At 45.1% G+C, this 18,747-nt stretch overlaps 1 protein-coding gene across 1 annotated transcript in view; it reads left to right on the top strand.

The window, feature by feature from the left end:
* Positions 1–18,747, top strand: part of LOC311102654 (RNA helicase aquarius-like) — a gene marked incomplete at its 5' end in the record, with an annotated part of 127,971 nt that overhangs the window by 40,287 nt on the left and 68,937 nt on the right. The window contains 7 exon segments of the mRNA XM_084144015.1: positions 2,634–2,801; positions 7,568–7,737; positions 11,311–11,552; positions 11,652–11,807; positions 13,063–13,132; positions 15,680–15,790; positions 16,448–16,557. Coding sequence (XP_084000141.1) covers positions 2,634–2,801; positions 7,568–7,737; positions 11,311–11,552; positions 11,652–11,807; positions 13,063–13,132; positions 15,680–15,790; positions 16,448–16,557 — 1,027 coding nt within the window.

Below are 18,747 nucleotides of genomic sequence, written 5' to 3'. Positions count from 1 at the left end.
TCCCCCTGCTCAAGAAAGCACATATACATGCCCGTCTGAAGTTTGCCAATGAACATCTGAATGATTCAGAGGAGAACTGGGTGAAAGTGTTGTGGTCAGATGAGACCAAAATCGAGCTCTTTGGCATCAACTCAACTCGCCGTGTTTGGAGGAGGAGGAATGCTGCCTAAGACCCCAAGAACACCATCCCCACCGTCAAACATGGAGGTGGAAACATTATGCTTTGGGTGTGTTTTTCTGCGAAGGGGACAGGACAACTTTACCGCATCAAAGGGCCGATGGACATGGCCATGTACCGTCAAATCTTGGGTGAGAACCTCCTTCCCTCAGCCAGGGCATTGAAAATGGGTCGTGGATGGGTATTCCAGCATGACAATGACCCAAAACACACGGCCAAGGCAACAAAGGAGTGGCTCAAGAAGAAGCACATTAAGGTCCTGGAGTGGCCTAGCCAGTCTCCAGACCTTAATCCCATAGAAAATCTGTGGAGGGAGCTGAAGGTTCGAGATGCCAAACGTCAGGCTCAAAACCTTAATGACTTGGAGAAGATCTGCAAAGAGGAGTGGGACAAAATCCCTCCTGAGATGTGTGCAAACCTGGTGGCCAACTACAAGAAACGTCTGACCTCTGTGATTGCCAACAAGGGTTTTGCCACCAAGTACTAAGTCATGTTTTGCAGAGGGGTCAAATACTTATTTCCCTCATTAAAATGCAAATGAATTTATAACATTTTATACATGCGTTTTTCTGGATTTTGTTGTTGTTATTCTGTCTCTCACTGTTCAAATAAACCTACCATTAAAATTATAGACTGATCATGTCTTTGTCAGTGGGTAAATGTACAAAATCAGCAGGGGATCAAATACTTTTTTCCCTCACTGTAGGTGCCTTTTGGCAAACTCCAAGCGGGCTGTCATGTGCCTTTTACTGAGGATTGGCTTCCGTCTGGTCACTCTACCATAAAGGCCAGATTGGTGGAGTGCTGCAAAGATGGTTGTCCTTCTGGAAGGTTCTCCCATCTCCACAGAGGAACTCTAGAGCTCTGTCAGAGTGACCATCGGGTTCTTGGTCACCTCCCTGACCAAAGCCCTTCTCCCCTGATTGCTCAGTTTGGCCGGGTGGCCAGCTCTAGGAAGAGTCTTGGTGTTTCCAAAAGTCTACCATTTAAGAATGTTGGAGGCCACTGTGTTCTTGGGGTCCTTCAATGCTGCAGAACTTGTTGGTACCCTTCCCTAGATCTGTGCCTCGACACAATCCTGTCTCGGAGCTCTACTGACAATTCCTTCAACCTCATGGCTTGGTTTTTGCTCTGACTTTATATAGATAGGTGTGCCTTTCCAAATCATGTCCAATCAATTGAATGAACCACAGGCGGACTCCAATCAAGTTGTAAAAACATCTAAAGGATGATCAATGGAAACAGGATGCACCTGAGCTCAATTTCGAGTGTCATAGCAAAGGGTCTGAATACTTATGTAAATAAGGTATTTCTGGTTTTAAAAATCTTTGTCATTATGGGGTATTGTGTGTAGATTGCGCAGGATTATTATCATTTTTAATCCATTTTAGAATAAGGCTGTTACATAAAGTGGAAAAAGTAAAGGGGTCTGAATACTTTCCGAATGCGCTGTATCAAACCATACAGCACTGGCTGACTAGCTACCAAGAGATGATACAAAACATTAGGAACACCTTCCTAATAATGAGTTGCACCCCCCTTTGCCCTCAGAACAGCCTAAATTCGTCGGGGCATGGACTACAAGGGTGTCGTAAGCATTCCACAGGGGTGCTGGCCCATGTTGACCAATGCTTCCCGCAGTTGTCCTTTGGGTGGTGGACCATTCTTGATACACATGGGAAATAGTTGAGCGTGAAAAACCCAGCAGCGTTGCAGTTCTTGACACACTCAAACCGGTGCGCCTGGCACCTACTACCATACCCCGTTCAAAGGCACTTAAATCTTTTGTTTTGGCCATTCACCGTGTGAATGGCACACATAAACAATCCATGTCTCAAGGCTTAGAAATCCTTCTTTAACCGGTCTCCTCTGCTTCATCTACACTGATTGAAGTGGATTTAACAGGTGACATCAATAAGGGATCATAGCCTTCACCTGGGTTCACCTGGTCAGTCTATCATGGAAAGAGCAGGTGTTCCTAATGTTTTGTACACTCAGTGTAAGTTGTGCTTCGAAAAATAAAGGATGAAATACTGGAGTTCAAGCTAGGGAAAGATATGGAAATTGCTCTGCTCGTCAATTAGTGGATTGAGTCTTTTTATCTATAGATTTACTAAAGGAGTCTCTTCTCTCCACCAACACGAAGCGAACCTCAGAGTGCAGGAGGCTGGCTCAATGTCAGGATAGCCTAGTGCTATCAGAATCCCCCTTTCTCCCACCTCCACACCTCTTTTACGGTTCCACGTTCTCCTTCTTTTTGTCTTTCAGTTGAGAGGAGTGTGATGTGATTCTCCCTGCTCACCTCATCCCCCTCTCCTCCTCCTCCCCCTTGTATAATTAGAGCTTCGTGTTTTAAAGATCAGCCGAGCGCTGACGGGGCATTTTCTCTCTCTCCCCCACCCCCCTCCGTCTTTCTCTCTCTCTCTTATTCTCTCGCTCTCCTTACCTCTCCCAGGGCTGCGGAAGCACGACGTTTGCTTTCTGGTCACGGTGCGGCCCAACCTGCCCTATGGCACACGCTTCGACCGTCGCCAGCCCTTTGTGGAGCAGACAGGCCTGGCCTATGTGAGGGGCTGCGAGGTGCAGGGCATGCTTGACGACAAGGGTTGCGTCATTGAGGAAGGTTGGCTGGCACACACAACGGGCATCTATACACACACAGGCGTACATATATACACACACACACACACACACAAAGAAGTGCATGCATACACATATATTTCCCACCGTCACACACAGACACCCACACCCCGCCCATACACACTCACAAACTCATGTCACACACCCTTCCCCTCATCCTCCTCCGACCCCCTAATCTCCAGCCCTTGAGGTCTAGGTGGGTGGTCATGGTGACACTGAGACCTGACCTGTTCGCATTAACGTTCCATTAACTTTAGGGATACCCATCGCACCTGAACGCCTCTCAATGTTTTATTTATTTAATTTTACTGGGACATGTTATATGACGGGCATCTCTAGACTCCAGAATACCATGACAGCCATAGTCTCAAATCCATCCTATTGAAGCTGTGACTGGGCTTGCCATGTCTTATTTCCCCTGTGGTTTGGCTTTCAAAGGAGACTTTCGGACATGAAACCCCTCAATGTGGATCCAAGGTTAGTTTTGCATTTCCCCTACCAATGTAGATGGGTTAGCTGGTCCTAGATCTGTAGGTGGGTTAGCTGGTCCTAGATCTGTAGGTGGGTTAGCTGGTCCTAGATCTGTAGGTGGGTTAGCTGGTCCTAGATCTGTAGGTGGGTTAGCTGGTTCCTAGATCTGTAGGTGGGTTAGCTGGTTCCTAGATCTGTAGGTGGGTTAGCTGGTTCCTAGATCTGTAGGTGGGTTAGCTGGTCCTAGATCTGTAGGTAGGTTAGCTTGTCCTAGATCTGTAGGTGGGTTAGTTGGTCCTAGATCTGTCGGTGGGTTAGCTGGTCCTAGATCTGTATGTGGGTTAGCTGGTCCTAGATCTGTAGGTGGGTTAGCTTGTCCTAGATCTGTAGGTGGGTTAGCTGGTTCCTAGATCTGTAGATGGGTTAGCTGGTTCCTAGATCTGTCGGTGGGTTAGCTGGTCCTAGATCTGTCGGTGGGTTAGCTGGTCCTAGATCTGTAGGTGGGTTAGCTGGTTCCTAGATCTGTAGGTGGGTTAGCTGGTTCCTGGATCTGTAGGTGGGTTAGCTGGTCCTTGATCTGTAGGTGGGTTAGATGGTCCAAGATCTGTAGGTGGGTTAGCTGTTCCTGGATCTGTAGGTGGGGTGGGTTAACTGGTCCTGGATCTGTAGGTGGGGTCGGTTGGCTGGTCCTAGATCTGTAAGTGGGGTAGGTTGGCTGGTCCTAGATCTGTAGGTGGGGTGGGTTAGCTCGTCCTAGATTTGTAGGTGGGTTAGCTGGTTCCTGGATCTGTAGGTGGGTTAGCTGGTCCTAGATCTGTAGGTGGGTTAGCTGGTCCTAGATCTGTAGGTGGGTTAGCTGGTCCTAGATCTGTAGGTGGGTTAGCTGGTTCCTAGATCTGTAGGTGGGTTAGCTGGTTCCTAGATCTGTAGGTGGGTTAGCTGGTTCCTAGATCTGTAGGTGGGTTAGCTGGTCCTAGATCTGTAGGTAGGTTAGCTTGTCCTAGATCTGTAGGTGGGTTAGTTGGTCCTAGATCTGTCGGTGGGTTAGCTGGTCCTAGATCTGTATGTGGGTTAGCTGGTCCTAGATCTGTAGGTGGGTTAGCTTGTCCTAGATCTGTAGGTGGGTTAGCTGGTTCCTAGATCTGTAGATGGGTTAGCTGGTTCCTAGATCTGTCGGTGGGTTAGCTGGTCCTAGATCTGTCGGTGGGTTAGCTGGTCCTAGATCTGTAGGTGGGTTAGCTGGTTCCTAGATCTGTAGGTGGGTTAGCTGGTTCCTGGATCTGTAGGTGGGTTAGCTGGTCCTTGATCTGTAGGTGGGTTAGATGGTCCAAGATCTGTAGGTGGGTTAGCTGTTCCTGGATCTGTAGGTGGGGTGGGTTAACTGGTCCTGGATCTGTAGGTGGGGTCGGTTGGCTGGTCCTAGATCTGTAAGTGGGGTAGGTTGGCTGGTCCTAGATCTGTAGGTGGGGTGGGTTAGCTCGTCCTAGATTTGTAGGTGGGTTAGCTGGTTCCTGGATCTGTAGGTGGGTTAGCTGGTCCTAGATCTGTAGGTGGGTTAGCTGGTCCTAGATCTGTTGGTGGGTTAGCTGGTTTCTAGATCTGTAGGTGGGTTAGCTGGTTCCTAGATCTGTAGATGGGTTAGCTGGTTCCTAGATCTGTAGGTGGGTTAGCTGGTCCTAGATCTGTAGGTGGGTTAGCTGGTCCTAGATCTGTAGGTGGGTTAGCTGGTCCTAGATCTGTAGGTGGGGTGGGTTAGCTGGTCCTGGATCTGTAGGTGGGTTAACTGGTCCTAGATCTGTAGGTGGGTTAGCTGGTCCTAGATCTGTAGGTGGGTTAGATGGTCTAAGATCTGTAGGTGGGTTAGCTGGTCCTGTATCTGTAGGTGGGGTGGGTTAGCTGGTCCTGGATCTGTAGGTGGGTTAACTGGTCCTGGATCTGTAGGTGGGTTAGCTGGTCCTGGATCTGTAGGTGGGGTAGGTTGGCTGGTCCTAGATCTGTAGGTGGGGTAAGTTGGCTGGTCCTAGATCTGTAGGTGGGGTGGGTTAGCTCGTCCTAGATCTGTTGTTGGGTTGGCTGGTCCTAGATCTGCGCCTACAACAGGCAACTTGTACCCAGAGCCTTCCTCTTCCACCAGCAGAGCTCAGAGATGTTTATTGCACTGGATATAATATCAGGTTAACCTCCAGACATGGTATCCTAAGTGTTCCTTCCTCCTGTCTGAACATGTGGTGGTGTGTACCTCTACCAAACCACTATGTCCCCTTGCTTCTCTCCTCTCCATATTCCCACTGTATTAAAAATGTAGAGAGCGGTGCTAACTGGGCCAGGGTGTATGTAGTAACGAGCCTAGTGCTGTTGCCTAGTGCTGTTTAAACTTTCAGATGCCCACAGGGCCGAGCCACGGACAATCATGTCACATGTATCGCCGGGCGCTTTGTGTGAAGTGGCACCATCATTTTGATTTATTTATTTATCCTCCATTTACTCAGCAACTCCATTGAGATTTAAAAGCTATTATACAAGGGGGCTTTTTGACCTGGCCAAACTTGCTATAAACTGTGAAACTAGGTGAAGTAAAGCTGGAATGAGCTCAAAGATACAAACACCTCAATCTGATTTTGGCTACTTTTCCCTAATGGCTACCTGCCCGCCTGCCGGGCTACCTGCCTGCCTACCTGCCTGCCGGGCTACCTGTCTGCCTACCTGCCTGCCTGCTTGGCTCTCCAGCTGTCCTCAGCCTGTTATCACAGTGGGTTTAGTGCCCTCCTTCCACCCACTCATCCGTCAATCGCACCACACTCGTTTTAGTAGAGCGGATTTAAAGGAAATGCATGGGTCAGAGGCCACCTGGCTTGTTTCACCACCAGGGCTCTGTACTATGGCATCATGCAAGAATCCCATTTAAATGTTTGTGAAATGCGAGACACACAAACTCACACAGAGGCTTCCAATGGGAATCAGTCTAAAGCCTCTGGCCTGTGTGTGCGAGACACATGAGAATGTAATGGGTCTTGTTGCTGAGATGGGAGATGAGTGGCCTGGACCAGGATAGCTTAGCTGTCTCGGGGACCAGGGAAGATGCCCTGGCATTTATGAAATTATAGGCATACGATGTCTTCTAAAATGGGCTGGCATTTTGGGGGGGGTCTGGCCAATGTAGCTAATGCTCTCTGATTTCAAGGACAGTGGTCCTCTCTTTCATTTCTCTTGCTCCATCTTTCTTTTGCGCTCTCGATCATTCTCTCTTTCTCTCTCGCTCTCTCTCTCTCTCCCTCTCTCTCTCTCCCTCTCTCCCTCCCTCCCTCCCCTTGGTTGTTACATAAACTATGAACATTGCCAGGCTCATATACCCACCATACATCATTAGTGTCTACTAGTCATGTATTGGATAGTAGATACAATCTTGAGAATTAATTAAACCTCCAAATTAATTTTGTATTCCGGGATTAGTTGAGTTGCATGTCACACGATCACTAACGGCCTTTTAACAAGTACATTCGGATAGCCACCAATTGCTTCACCCTCATGTTGGTGCTAGCAAGCAGGCTAGGTAGTGCTAGGTATCAACAGCCAATCCAGTAGGGGCTGGAAACTATAGTGAACTTCGATTGGTCAGTCATGACACGATGTCGCGGAGTATTGAATAAAGTTCAGCTTATTCCAACTTTGGTCTTGCCCTGTTCAAGTCCCTCGCCCATGCTCGCATCGCCCAATGGTCCCCCTGCCCACTTCGCTTCCTTCATTGAAAATGAATGCTCTTCTGTTGTTTCATCACCCCCAACGTGCTATGTGGATCTCTTGTGGAAGCATAGCATAAGAGTCTGCTTTGCATTCCTGTTCCCCCCCCTCCAAACCATACAACACTAGCTGACTGTAGCTACCATGAGATGATATACACAAAGTTATTCTTTAACCGGTCTCCTCCCCTTCATCTGCACTGATTTGAAGTGGATTTAACAGGTGACATCAATAAGGGATCATAGGGTTCACCTTGTCAGTCTATCATGGAAAGAGCAGGTGTTCCTAATGTTTTGTACACTCAGTGTAAGTTGTTCTAGCAAAGAGTAATGCTTCGAAAAATTATTGAAGGCTAAAATCAATAGCTTCAAATATTAAACCTTTAAAATTAATAATCATGTCATATTTTTTTTATTGAATTCACTTTTTTTTCTGCTATCCTATTCTAGATGGAAATGTACAGGTATAAGTTTTGTCTTTGTGCAATCTGTATCATAATGTACTACAATGACCATGTGTTGTCCCTCTCCTATTCCCCAGGCCCTGACCCCAAGCCCAAGCTGAGAGGAGACACCAGGACGTTCAGAGTGTGGCTGGACCCTAACCAGTACCAGCAGGACATGACCAACAGCATCCAGAATGGCACTGAGGACCCCTATGAGTCCTTCAACATCATCATGAGACGCAAACCCAAGGAGAACAACTTCAAGGTTAGTGGGGAGGACTGTATTACTGCACATTAAACATGACCCAGACAACCTTTAGTATTTTCTATATCCCTCCCTCCTTCCCTTCTTCCTTCTCTTCATATTACCTCTCACCTTCCATCCATCCATTGCTTCTTCCCTCTTACCCTTCCCTCATCCCTCCCTTTATTTGAGCACAGCCCCCAGGCCTTGATTTTTCCACCCCCTACTCCACCCCACCCCTGGCTGATCAATCACTCAGACTGCTCCGTCTGGGTGCTGAGAGCCTTAGTGTGAGCCAGGATTACCTCCAGCTCAAGGCCCCTGATCCAACCCCACTGACCCCAGATAGAGGCTGAGGGTGACCTTCCCTTCGTCTCTCTAGGCATCCATCTCTGGAGGCACGCCTGTAGTACGATGCACATTCTGTTAGATCAGGTTGCGCTACCGGAGGAGGCTGCTGCTGGCAGAGATGGCTAAGAGCGCCACTTATCTTGGAAATTGAAATGTAGCTACTAACTATCTTGGTTTTATTTCTCAGCGTTTTAGCCCCTTTAAAGAGCTTGAAAGAATGTGTGTTTTATATGTTGAGTGTCGTTTCAAGTAGGTAAATGTAATTTCAGACCCTTACTGTCAATTTGACGTGCAAACAAGCTAGGGCAGCACGATTTATCGAATGTACATTGAAATTGCAATATACACTGAGTGTACAAAACATTAGGAACAGATTCCTAATATTGAGTTGCCCCCCCTTTTTGCCTTCAAAACAGGCTCAATTCATCGGGGCGTGGACTCTACAAGGTGTCATAAGCGTTCCACAGGGATGCTGGCCCATGTTGACTCCAAAGCTTCCCATAGTTGTCAAGTTGGCTGGATGTCCTTTGGTTGGTGGACCATTCTTGATACACACGGGAAACTGTTGAGAATGGAAAAACCCAGCAGCATTGCAGCTCTTGACACACTCAAACTGGTGCACCTGGCAGCTACTACCATACCACGTTCAAAGGCACTTAAATATTTTCTTTTGCCCATTCACCCTCTGAATGGCACACATACACAATCCATGTCTCAATTGTCTCAAGGAATAAAAATCCTTCTTTAACTGGTCTCCTCCCCTTCATCTACACTGATTGAAGTAGATTTAACAGGTGACATCAGTAAGGGATCATAGCTTTCACCTTGATTCACCTTGTCAGTCTGTAATGGAAAGAGCGTTCCTAATGTTTTCTACATTCGCTGTATGTACATTATCCATATTGCAAGAGATCCATATTTTTGCGATATTTTAAAACGCCACTCAACCGCGTGTAAAGTCTGTTTTCATAGTTTACTCCTTTTGCTGTCTCTCTCCCTCTCTCCTACAGGCTGCTTCCCCACACACACCAAGCCCCGCCCCCTGTCACTTATTCAAGCATGGCAGCAGTTATCACTGTAAATTCACTCTGCATACAATGCATGCACAGTCAAAACTGTAAACAAGAATGATTCTACTTTTCACTTTGCTTTCTAATATAAATCAATTTTTTCTTTATTATACTATTAGTTTATCTTCCTATCTGCAAAATGCTTGTTAGTCTTAGCAAGCTGCACAAGTCCAAATTATTTTTTTTGCGTTAGCCACTAATACTAACTAGTTAACTGAGAAAGGGCAAATCTGGTTAGCAAACTTTAGCTCTAATACAGTGTTGGTATAGTGCATTCGGAAAGTATTCAGACCCCTTGACTTTTTCCACGTTTTGTTACGTTACAGTCTTATTCTAAAATTGATTAAATTAATTTTTTGCCTCATCACTCTACACACAATACCCCATAATGACAAAGCGAAAACAGGTTTTTAGATGTTTTTGCAAATATATTCAAAATAAAAAACTGAAATACCTAATTTACATAAGTATTCAGACCCTTTGCTATGAGACTCGAAATTGAGCTCAGGTGCATCCTGTTTCCATTGATCATCCTTGAGATGTTTCTACAACGTGATTGGAGTCCACCTGTGGTAAATTCAATTGATTGGGAAGGATTTGGAAAGGCACACACCTGTCTATATAAGGTCCTACAGTTGACAGTGCATGTCAGAGCAAAAATCAAGCCGTGAGGTCAAAGGAATTGTCCGTAGAGCTCCGAGACAGGATTGTGTCGAGGCACAGATCTGGGGAAGAATACCAAAAAATGTCTGCAGCATTGAAGGTCCCCAAGAACACAGTGGCCTCCATCATTCTTAAATTAAAGAAGTTTGGAACCACCAAGACTCTTCCTAGAGCTGGCCGCCCGGCCAAACTGAGCAATCGGGGGAGAAGGGCCTTGGTCAGGGAGGTGATCAAGAACCCGATGGTCACTCTGACAGAGCTTCAGAGGTTCTCTGTGGAGATGGGTGAACCTTCCAGAAGGACAACCATCTCTGCAGCACTCCACCAATCAGGCCTTTATGGTAGAGTGGCCAGACAGAAACCACTCCTCAATAAAAGGCAAATGACAGCCCCCTTGGAGTTTGCCAAAAGACTCAGACCATGAGAAACAAGATTCTCATTTCTGATGAAACCAAGATTGAACTCTTTGGCCTGAATGTCCAGCGTCACGTCTGGAGGAGACCTGCTCAAGAGCGCTCAGGATCTCAGACTGGTGCGAAGGTTCACCTTCCAACAGGACAACAACCCTAAGCACACAGCCAAGACAACGCAGGAATAGCTTCGGGACAGGTCTCAATGTCCTTGAGTGGCCCAGCCAGAGCCCGGACTTGAACCTGATCGAAAACTCCACAAATACAGGTGTGCCAAGCTTTTAGCGTCATACCCAAGAAGACTTGAGGCTGTAATCGCTGCCAAAGGTGCTTCAACAGATTAAAGGCTCTGAATACTTATGTAAATGTGATATTTCTAAAAACCTGTTTTTGCTTTGTCATTATGGGCTATTGTGTGTAGATTGATGAGGAAAAAATTAATTTAATCAATTTTAGAATACGGCTGTAACGTAGCAAAATGTTGAAAAAGTCATGTTTGTGCTATGGCATGTTCTGAATCAGAGAGGAATAACTAAGCATATTCTGAAGTCTTTGTCCTAAATAACATCTATTCAATTCTAAATATTGTCCCCTGGGAAACACATACCAACATATTGGTTCCTACCCTGTCACAACAAACTCCTCCCTGGCTTTTTAATCTGTTGTCATGCCAAATAACTCTCTATTCTAAGTGCCAAATCTATTCCAACTGTATAATTAGAATAGAATAGTAACTATGCTTCCAACAGATCACCAAAATGTTTTTAACATATTGCAAGTCAAATCGCAATCGCAGTAAAAAAAAAACACAATTAGCTGTTTTGCCCGTATTGTGCAGCCCTAACACAAGCTCATTACTGTCATTTCAAAATCCCATCAATGCTTTGATAGAAGAAATGTTTTGTTTTTTACATTTCACAAAATGAAATGAAAAGGAAGATGTTCAAGTATTTCACACACAGGATATCACATAGTTGAAAACTCATTAAAATGTGATTGACATGCAGGCAAGTCTCTTTTTTTCACATTTGATCAGATTTTGGTACATATTAACCATTTGATATCTGATCATTTTCTCCACCCCTTGTTTTGTCCACCAGGCTGTCCTGGAGACGATCAGGAACCTGATGAACACTGAGTGTGTGGTCCCAGAATGGCTCCATGACATCATCCTGGGCTACGGCAACACGGGCTCCGCCCACTACTCCAAGATACCCAATCAGATCTCCTCCCTGGACTTCAATGACACCTTCCTGTCCATAGACCACCTGAGGTCCTGTTTCCCTGGTTACACCGTCAAGGTCACTGAGGACAACCCTGAGCTGCTGATACCCCCCTTCAGGTCAGAGGTCAAGGTTCAGATGGAGTAGGGTTGGGGTTATTGTCTTATGTGGTCCAACTGCAACATATCTTTCAACCTTCTTCTCTTTTCCCACCCTAGAATCAAGTTCCCTGTGCAGAACAGGGCCGACAAAGGCAAGAAGAGGAAAGCAGACTCGGATGAAGAGGAGGAGAAAAAGGAGGAAGACAAAACGCTTATAGTGGAGCCTCATGTCACACCCAACCGGGGGCCCTACCCCTACAACCAGCCCAAACGGTGAGGGTCCAGGTTCCCGGGTCAACCAGTAGAGGTCAGGAGCCCTTGCAGTGCTTGGGCAAACTTGGCACCGCAGAGAGGTCAAGTCCTTGTTCTCTCTATAGCCAGTCAAGTCTCACCCACCTTTTGTTTAGCCTCCTCTCAGGGCCTGTGTGTTTCCACCACTAACGTGCCTGCCTGCACCAAATTTAGCCCAACTAGTGAATGCCTTGAGGACACTTACTGAGCAAACCTTCCCACCTAGAGCAAAAACAACCTCTGCTCTGTTAAACGCAATGCTCTAAAATGTTGACGTTTCTGTCAGACATTTTATACTGATTCCTATTTATTCAGGTTGGTGTGTTTTGTTTTGCTGTGTTAGCGTGAGCTCTGGGTATTTGTGCTGATTGCAGTGTAATGTTTTGCTGGTTCTGTTTGGTTAGGTTATTTCCTGACATTTTAGCCCTGTAGCAAAGTAGATCAAAACAGATTAGGTTGTTTATCTTAATCATATCAATCTTAATCATAACTGAACAGAAATTAAAGGGTTTTTAGTTAATTAAATTTGCATTAATCTGATCTGATGGTAACTTAGCTTCTTCAGTTGCGCTTTGATAATGAAATCCTGTTAGTTAAACAGCAACTCCTCTGGTCCCTTAACTGAAACATTGTTCATGAGGGTTTCAAAACACATCACCACAGAGCTTTGAATTGCTAGGGACCTCACGATACGATATTATCACGATACTTTGGTGCCTGTATGTATTGCTATTTTCACAGTTCTACATATAAATGTACTGCGATTTGTAACTGCAATTTTATTGTGATTTGATGTTCCAAACATATTGCTCACTATATGTCTGCTGATGAGCGACAAGAGAGCATGAGAAGAATGTGTTTTGATCAGTCAAAAATGTGTCATAAAAGTGAAAACATGTTGGCTCACTATTTAAAAACAAGATGGAGAACAAACTATAGGATGAAAAATACCAGAGTTCTGGCGCAGGTTCAGCCAGCTAGCGCTAGCTAATTCTACCTGGCAAAAAGAAATACATTTTTTTCTTTATAAAAAAACAAATTCAAATCGATACTTGGAGTCAAATTATTGATATAATATCGTCCAAAATAATGTTGCGATATGTAACTATCTTATTTTTTTCCCCCATCACTAATTGCCACAGAGCTGGTTGAAAACAGCTCTCTTTTTTCTTCTCAAGTTTTCAACATATTCCTTAAAACCTCTAACTGTGAGTGATAACTTTGTGTGTTTGAACAGAAATACCATCCAGTTTACACCAACTCAGATTGAGGCCGTCCGTGCTGGAATGCAGCCTGGACTCACTATGGTAAGAACATTTACTGTCTAATGTTTACCTCTTGTCTGCTACTGACGTTTGTATACTAATACAATAAACTGAACTCATACTGGTCATAAGAACCATTGATGATATTGAGTTTCATAATTTAATATATTGTGAAGATCAAACTTGTCTGGCAAAAAGCTTTTGGATGAAAAAACAAACACTAAATTGAATACTCATATCTAGCCACTTGAGTAAACCAAGGCAATAGACGGATAGCATTTAAAGTTTGAGCAACAACTGAAGTCTCCTATCCATTGGCTCTTTAGTTAAACTGTGTTTTTCAATCACTCATAGCCCAGAGTCGGATGTTGGCTACCTATGACAGGTGTATTATTGGCCCTGGCTGCTTGAAGAGCTGAGGATTTGTAACCACTCTGCCTGACGCAGGGGACTGGCTAGGACCTTCCCCCAGTCACTAGTAAGATGGAGTTATTTAGTGTTCCAATCCCCATCACTCCTGCAGATCTCAGTCAGGCCCGATTAGTGAAAAACTGCCCTGAAAGGCCCTCCGCTAAATTAACTTAAATGGTGCCGATGGCGAGCATACACACACACAGCTGCCTCGCAAACACACAGCCTCTCATCCACAGAAACACACACATTCAGTAACACACACACACACAGCTGCCTCGCAAACACACAGCCTCTCATCCACAGAAACACACACATTCAGTAACACACACACACACAGCTGCCTCGCAAACACACAGCCTCTCATCCACAGAAACACACACATTCAGTAACACACACACACACAGCTGCCTCGCAAACACACAGCCTCTCATCCACAGAAACACACACATTCAGTAACACACACACACACAGCTGCCTCGCAAACACACAGCTTCTCATCCACAGAAACACACACATTCAGTAACACACACACACACAGCTGCCTCGCAAACACACAGCTTCTCATCCACAGAAACACACACATTCAGTAACACACACACACACAGCTGCCTTGCGCAAACACAGCCTCTCATCCACAGAAACACACACATTCAGTAACACACACACACACAGCTGCCTCGCAAACACACAGCCTCTTATCCACAGAAACACACACATTCAGTAACACACACACACACACACACAGCTGCCTCGCAAACACATAGCCTGTCATCCACAGAAACACACACATTCACTAACACACACACAGCTGTCTTGCAAAGTCGCACACACAGCGTCTCATCTACAGAAACACACATTCACTAACACACAAACACTCCTGCCTTGCTTTGATGAAGCTCATTCCTGGCCTGGTGATTGGTAGCTGGCAGAGGGATCTGTCTGGTATTTATTGGGTGGCTGCTGGGGAGTAAATATGGCAGCTTGGCTATCAGCACAGTCGTAAAACAACTCTACATACACACACACACACACACACACACACACAAACCACTCACTGGCATGTGTGGGGACAATCGTTAGCAGCCAAGACAGTCTCCCAGTCCCAGGCTTCTTTTATCATCTTGAGCTGTTTTTAGGTTTATAGTTGTTATTCTGTGTTTGGGTCTCTAGTGTATAAAGTAGACTGGCTTTTATGTGACTTACCTGAGGTGTACGGTGGCTAAATGTTTTATGAATATACCGTCAAGTTTTAGCCTCCACTAGTCTGTGAGCACCTTCTGCCCTGGGAAAGCCCTGATGAAAATGGAAATAAAAATAGCTTGTTTATTAGTCTTTCCTAGTGGTGTTTGTTTGAGGAAGGTGATAGCTCTAGACTAGACCCAATGATCTCTATAGCCTTAACTAGACCCAATGATCTCTACAGCCTTAACTAGACCCAATGATCTCTACAGCCTTAACTAGACCCAATGATCTCTACAGCCTTAACTAGACCCAATGATCTCTACAGCCTTAACTAGACCCAATGATCTCTACAGCCTTAACTAGACCCAATGATCTCTACAGCCTTAACTAGACCCAATGATCTCTACAGCCTTAACTAGACCCAATGATCTCTACAGCCTTAACTAGACCCAATGATCTCTACAGCCTTAACTAGACCCAATGATCTCTACAGCCTTAACTAGACCCAATGATCTCTACAGCCTTAACTAGACCCAATGATCTCTACAGCCTTAACTAGACCCAATGATCTCTACAGCCTTAACTAGACCCAATGATCTCTACAGCCTTAACTAGACATAATGATCTCTACAGCCTTAACTAGACCAATGATCTCTACAGCCTTAACTAGACCTAATGAAGGTCAAGGAGCCGATGGAAAGAGTTTCATATGTACTCTGGTTTTATTTGTTCTCTCTCCGTGTTTCTCTGTGTGTGCAGGGAGGATGACCTTGCATGCCAAGCAGTTCACCTTAGCCCTACACACACACAGGTCCTGTCTGATGCACTGAGGGGGAAACACACACACTGTGTGTGTGTGTGTGAGACAGAACCACTGTGCTCTCCTTTTCTGTTATCTAACCAACCTTCTCCATTTTCTCCTCCTTGTACTTTCTCTCTCTACCTCCTCTCATGTTCTCTCTCTATCCCTCCTCCCTCACTCGCTCTCTCAAGGTGGTGGGTCCTCCAGGTACTGGAAAGACGGATGTGGCCTTCCAGATCATCTCCAATCTCTACCACAACTTCCCTGAGCAAAGAACCCTCATAGTCACACACTCCAACCAGGTAGGAAACACCTGGATAACGGCAATGTTAATTTACTGGATACGAAAACCATCAGTCATAGTCATGTAACCAAAGTAACTTCTGGGAAATACTTGGCCCCTTTGTCCATCGATATGGCCAATATAGTAGTAAAAATATCACGTTGGAAGCTTTTTCTGAAAAGGTTCTCACCCTCTTAATTGATCATATTTTAGGAAGCAGAGTTGCTGGAGGAATTCACCAATCTGCCCTAAAATGGTGCCATTAATCACTGAGAAATTCAACCTAAAATCACAGAGGGAAAATGTTAAAAGTGTTGCTCCCCTGTGCCCCAGTCTCCTCATCTCAGTATTTAATCAAAAGTAATCTAGCTGTATTTTAATGCTACGACAGCCGACTGGCAGTGGGCCTCTAACATAACTGAAGATATTTATGAAATGTCTGCATTTATTGTCATCACACAATATTTCCCTCCCCCATTTCTGTTTGTCATACTGTGGTGTTATATCATTATTATGCTGAATTAGCCCCAATATAAAGTCTACCATCCAACACTGAAGGCTTTTCAATAGGACCTGTAGGAAGCCTTGTGTTCTCTTTCTGTTAACTGCAACACAGTAAGGCGTGTGGTTTGGTGGGTGGGTGGACGGACGTTCACCTCTGTTCTGTGTGTTCCAGGCTCTGAACCAGTTGTTTGAGAAGATCATGGCTCTGGACATAGACGAGCGTCACCTCCTGCGTATGGGCCACGGAGAAGAAGCACTGGAGACTGAGAAAGACTTCAGCAGGTGACTTCAATGTACACACACACGTCTCTACCTCCCTCTCTCACACACAACCAAATGAACACATACTCACATTAAGTTACACATTCCTAGCTGACCACACACACACAAAACTACACATGCCCAATTGAACACACACATACAGCTATTTGACCACACAACCAGCTACACACATGCAGTACACATACATACAGTGAACAGTATACCCAGCTGGCCACACACATAGTAAGTCTAAGCAAACAGAATTGTCAAAGACTCCAGCCACCTAAGTCATAGACTGTTCTCTCTGCTACCGATGCACCAAGTCTGCAACCAACAGGACCCTGAACAGCTTCTTCCGCCAAACCATAAGACTGCTAAATAGTTAGTCTGGGTAGCTATTGGTTAACTATTTAACTTTTTTTGACACATACGCTGCTGCTACTGTTTATTATCTATCCTGTTGCCTAGTAACTTTATTCCTAGTTATATGTACAAACACTATATATACAAAAGTATGTGGACACCCCTTCAAATTAGTGTGTTTGGCTATTTCAGCCACACCCATTGCTGACAGGTGTATAAAATCGAGCAGACAGCCATGCAATTTCCATACACAAACATTGGTAGTAGAATGGATTTACTGAAGAGCTCAAGAGAGCTCAGCTCAATGTCCAACAGACAAATCTGGGTTTGGCGGATGACAGGAGAACACTACCTGCCCCAATGCATATTGCCAACTGTAAAGTTTGTTAGAGGGGTAATAATGGTCTGGGGCTGTTTTTCATGGTTCGGGCTAGGCCCCTTAGTTCCAGTGGAGGGAAATCATACGCTACAGCATACAATGACATTCTAGACGATTCTGTGGTTACAACTTTGTGGCAACAGTTTGGGGAAGGCCCTTTTCTGTTTCAGCATGAAAATGCCCCCGTGCACAAAGCGAGGACCATACAGAAATGGTTTGTCGAGGTCGGTGTGGAAGAACTTGACTGGCCTGCACAGAGCCCTGACCTCAACCCCATCGAAAAACCTATGGGATGAATTGGAACGCCAACTGTGAGCCAGGCCTAATCGCCCAACATCAGTGCCCGACCTCACTAATGCTGTTGTGGCTGAATGGAAGCAAGTACCCGCAGCAATGTTCCAACATCTAGTGGAAAGCCTTCCCGGAGGAGTGGAGGCTGTTATAGCAGCAAAGCGGGGACCAACTCCATATTAATGCCCATGATTTTGGAATGAGATGTTGGACGAGCAGGTGTCCACATACTTTTGGTCATGTAGTGTATCTACCTCAATTACCTCGTACCCCTGCAAATCGACTCGGTACTGGTAACCCCTGTATATACCCAAAATATCGTTACTCATTGTGTATTTATTATTACTTTTATTATTTTATGTTTTACTTTATATTATTTCTCTATTTTCATTCTCTCTGCATTGTTGGGAAGGGCCCGTAAGTAAGTATTTCACTGTTAGTTAACACCTGTTGTTTACGAAACATGTGACGAATTACATTTGATTTGATTTGACAGGGCCATTCGATACCCCCATACACTCAACCCTGTCATGGCTTTATCTTCATTAGGGCCTGCTGCACTCGCCCTCTCTACCCACTCACACTCTCTCTCTCTCTCTCTCTCTCTCTCTCTCTCTCTTTCTCTCTCTCTCTCTCTATTTCCACCAGCCATTTCACCGTGATTAGTGCTCTCAACATTTTGCTATGTGTGGGCCTTACTGGCCCATTTGGGACCCATTTGGCAGTAGAAGCACTGAACTTTGCTTTAGAGTTTTAGTCATAGGGCCGAGGGGCAACCAAAACTGGTTGGGTCTTCATGCTGGTTATAACACAGGGTTAAAGACCCTCCTGCAAGGCTGAAATAATTAGGAAACCCATTATTTCACACTGACGCAATTTGGGGAATTATATATGGTTGTGGCTATGTGTGTCTGTTCAATGCCTTGAGAGACTGTGACTCAGAGACCTAGCCAGACAGACAGACCTTGAAGAGAGGGAGGGAAACCAGTATACTGAAACCACTTAATCCAGACCTGAGACCGAAAGAGGGAGCAAGGGAGAGAAAGAGGGCAATCTATGGATCTTAAGATACCCAAAATATGTAGAGTGATATAACTTGTGCTATTTTTCCATGACTTCATGAACCACCTCAAATGTGTTATTTATTATTGTGTCTGCTTTAAAGACCAAAATAGAGC

Source organism: Coregonus lavaretus (genome assembly GCF_964263955.1).
Source record: "Coregonus lavaretus genome assembly, chromosome: 27".
Lineage (NCBI taxonomy): Eukaryota > Metazoa > Chordata > Actinopteri > Salmoniformes > Salmonidae > Coregonus > Coregonus lavaretus.
The sequence above is the reverse complement of the archived record's forward strand: the minus strand, read 5'-3'. Positions and strand labels throughout refer to the sequence as shown.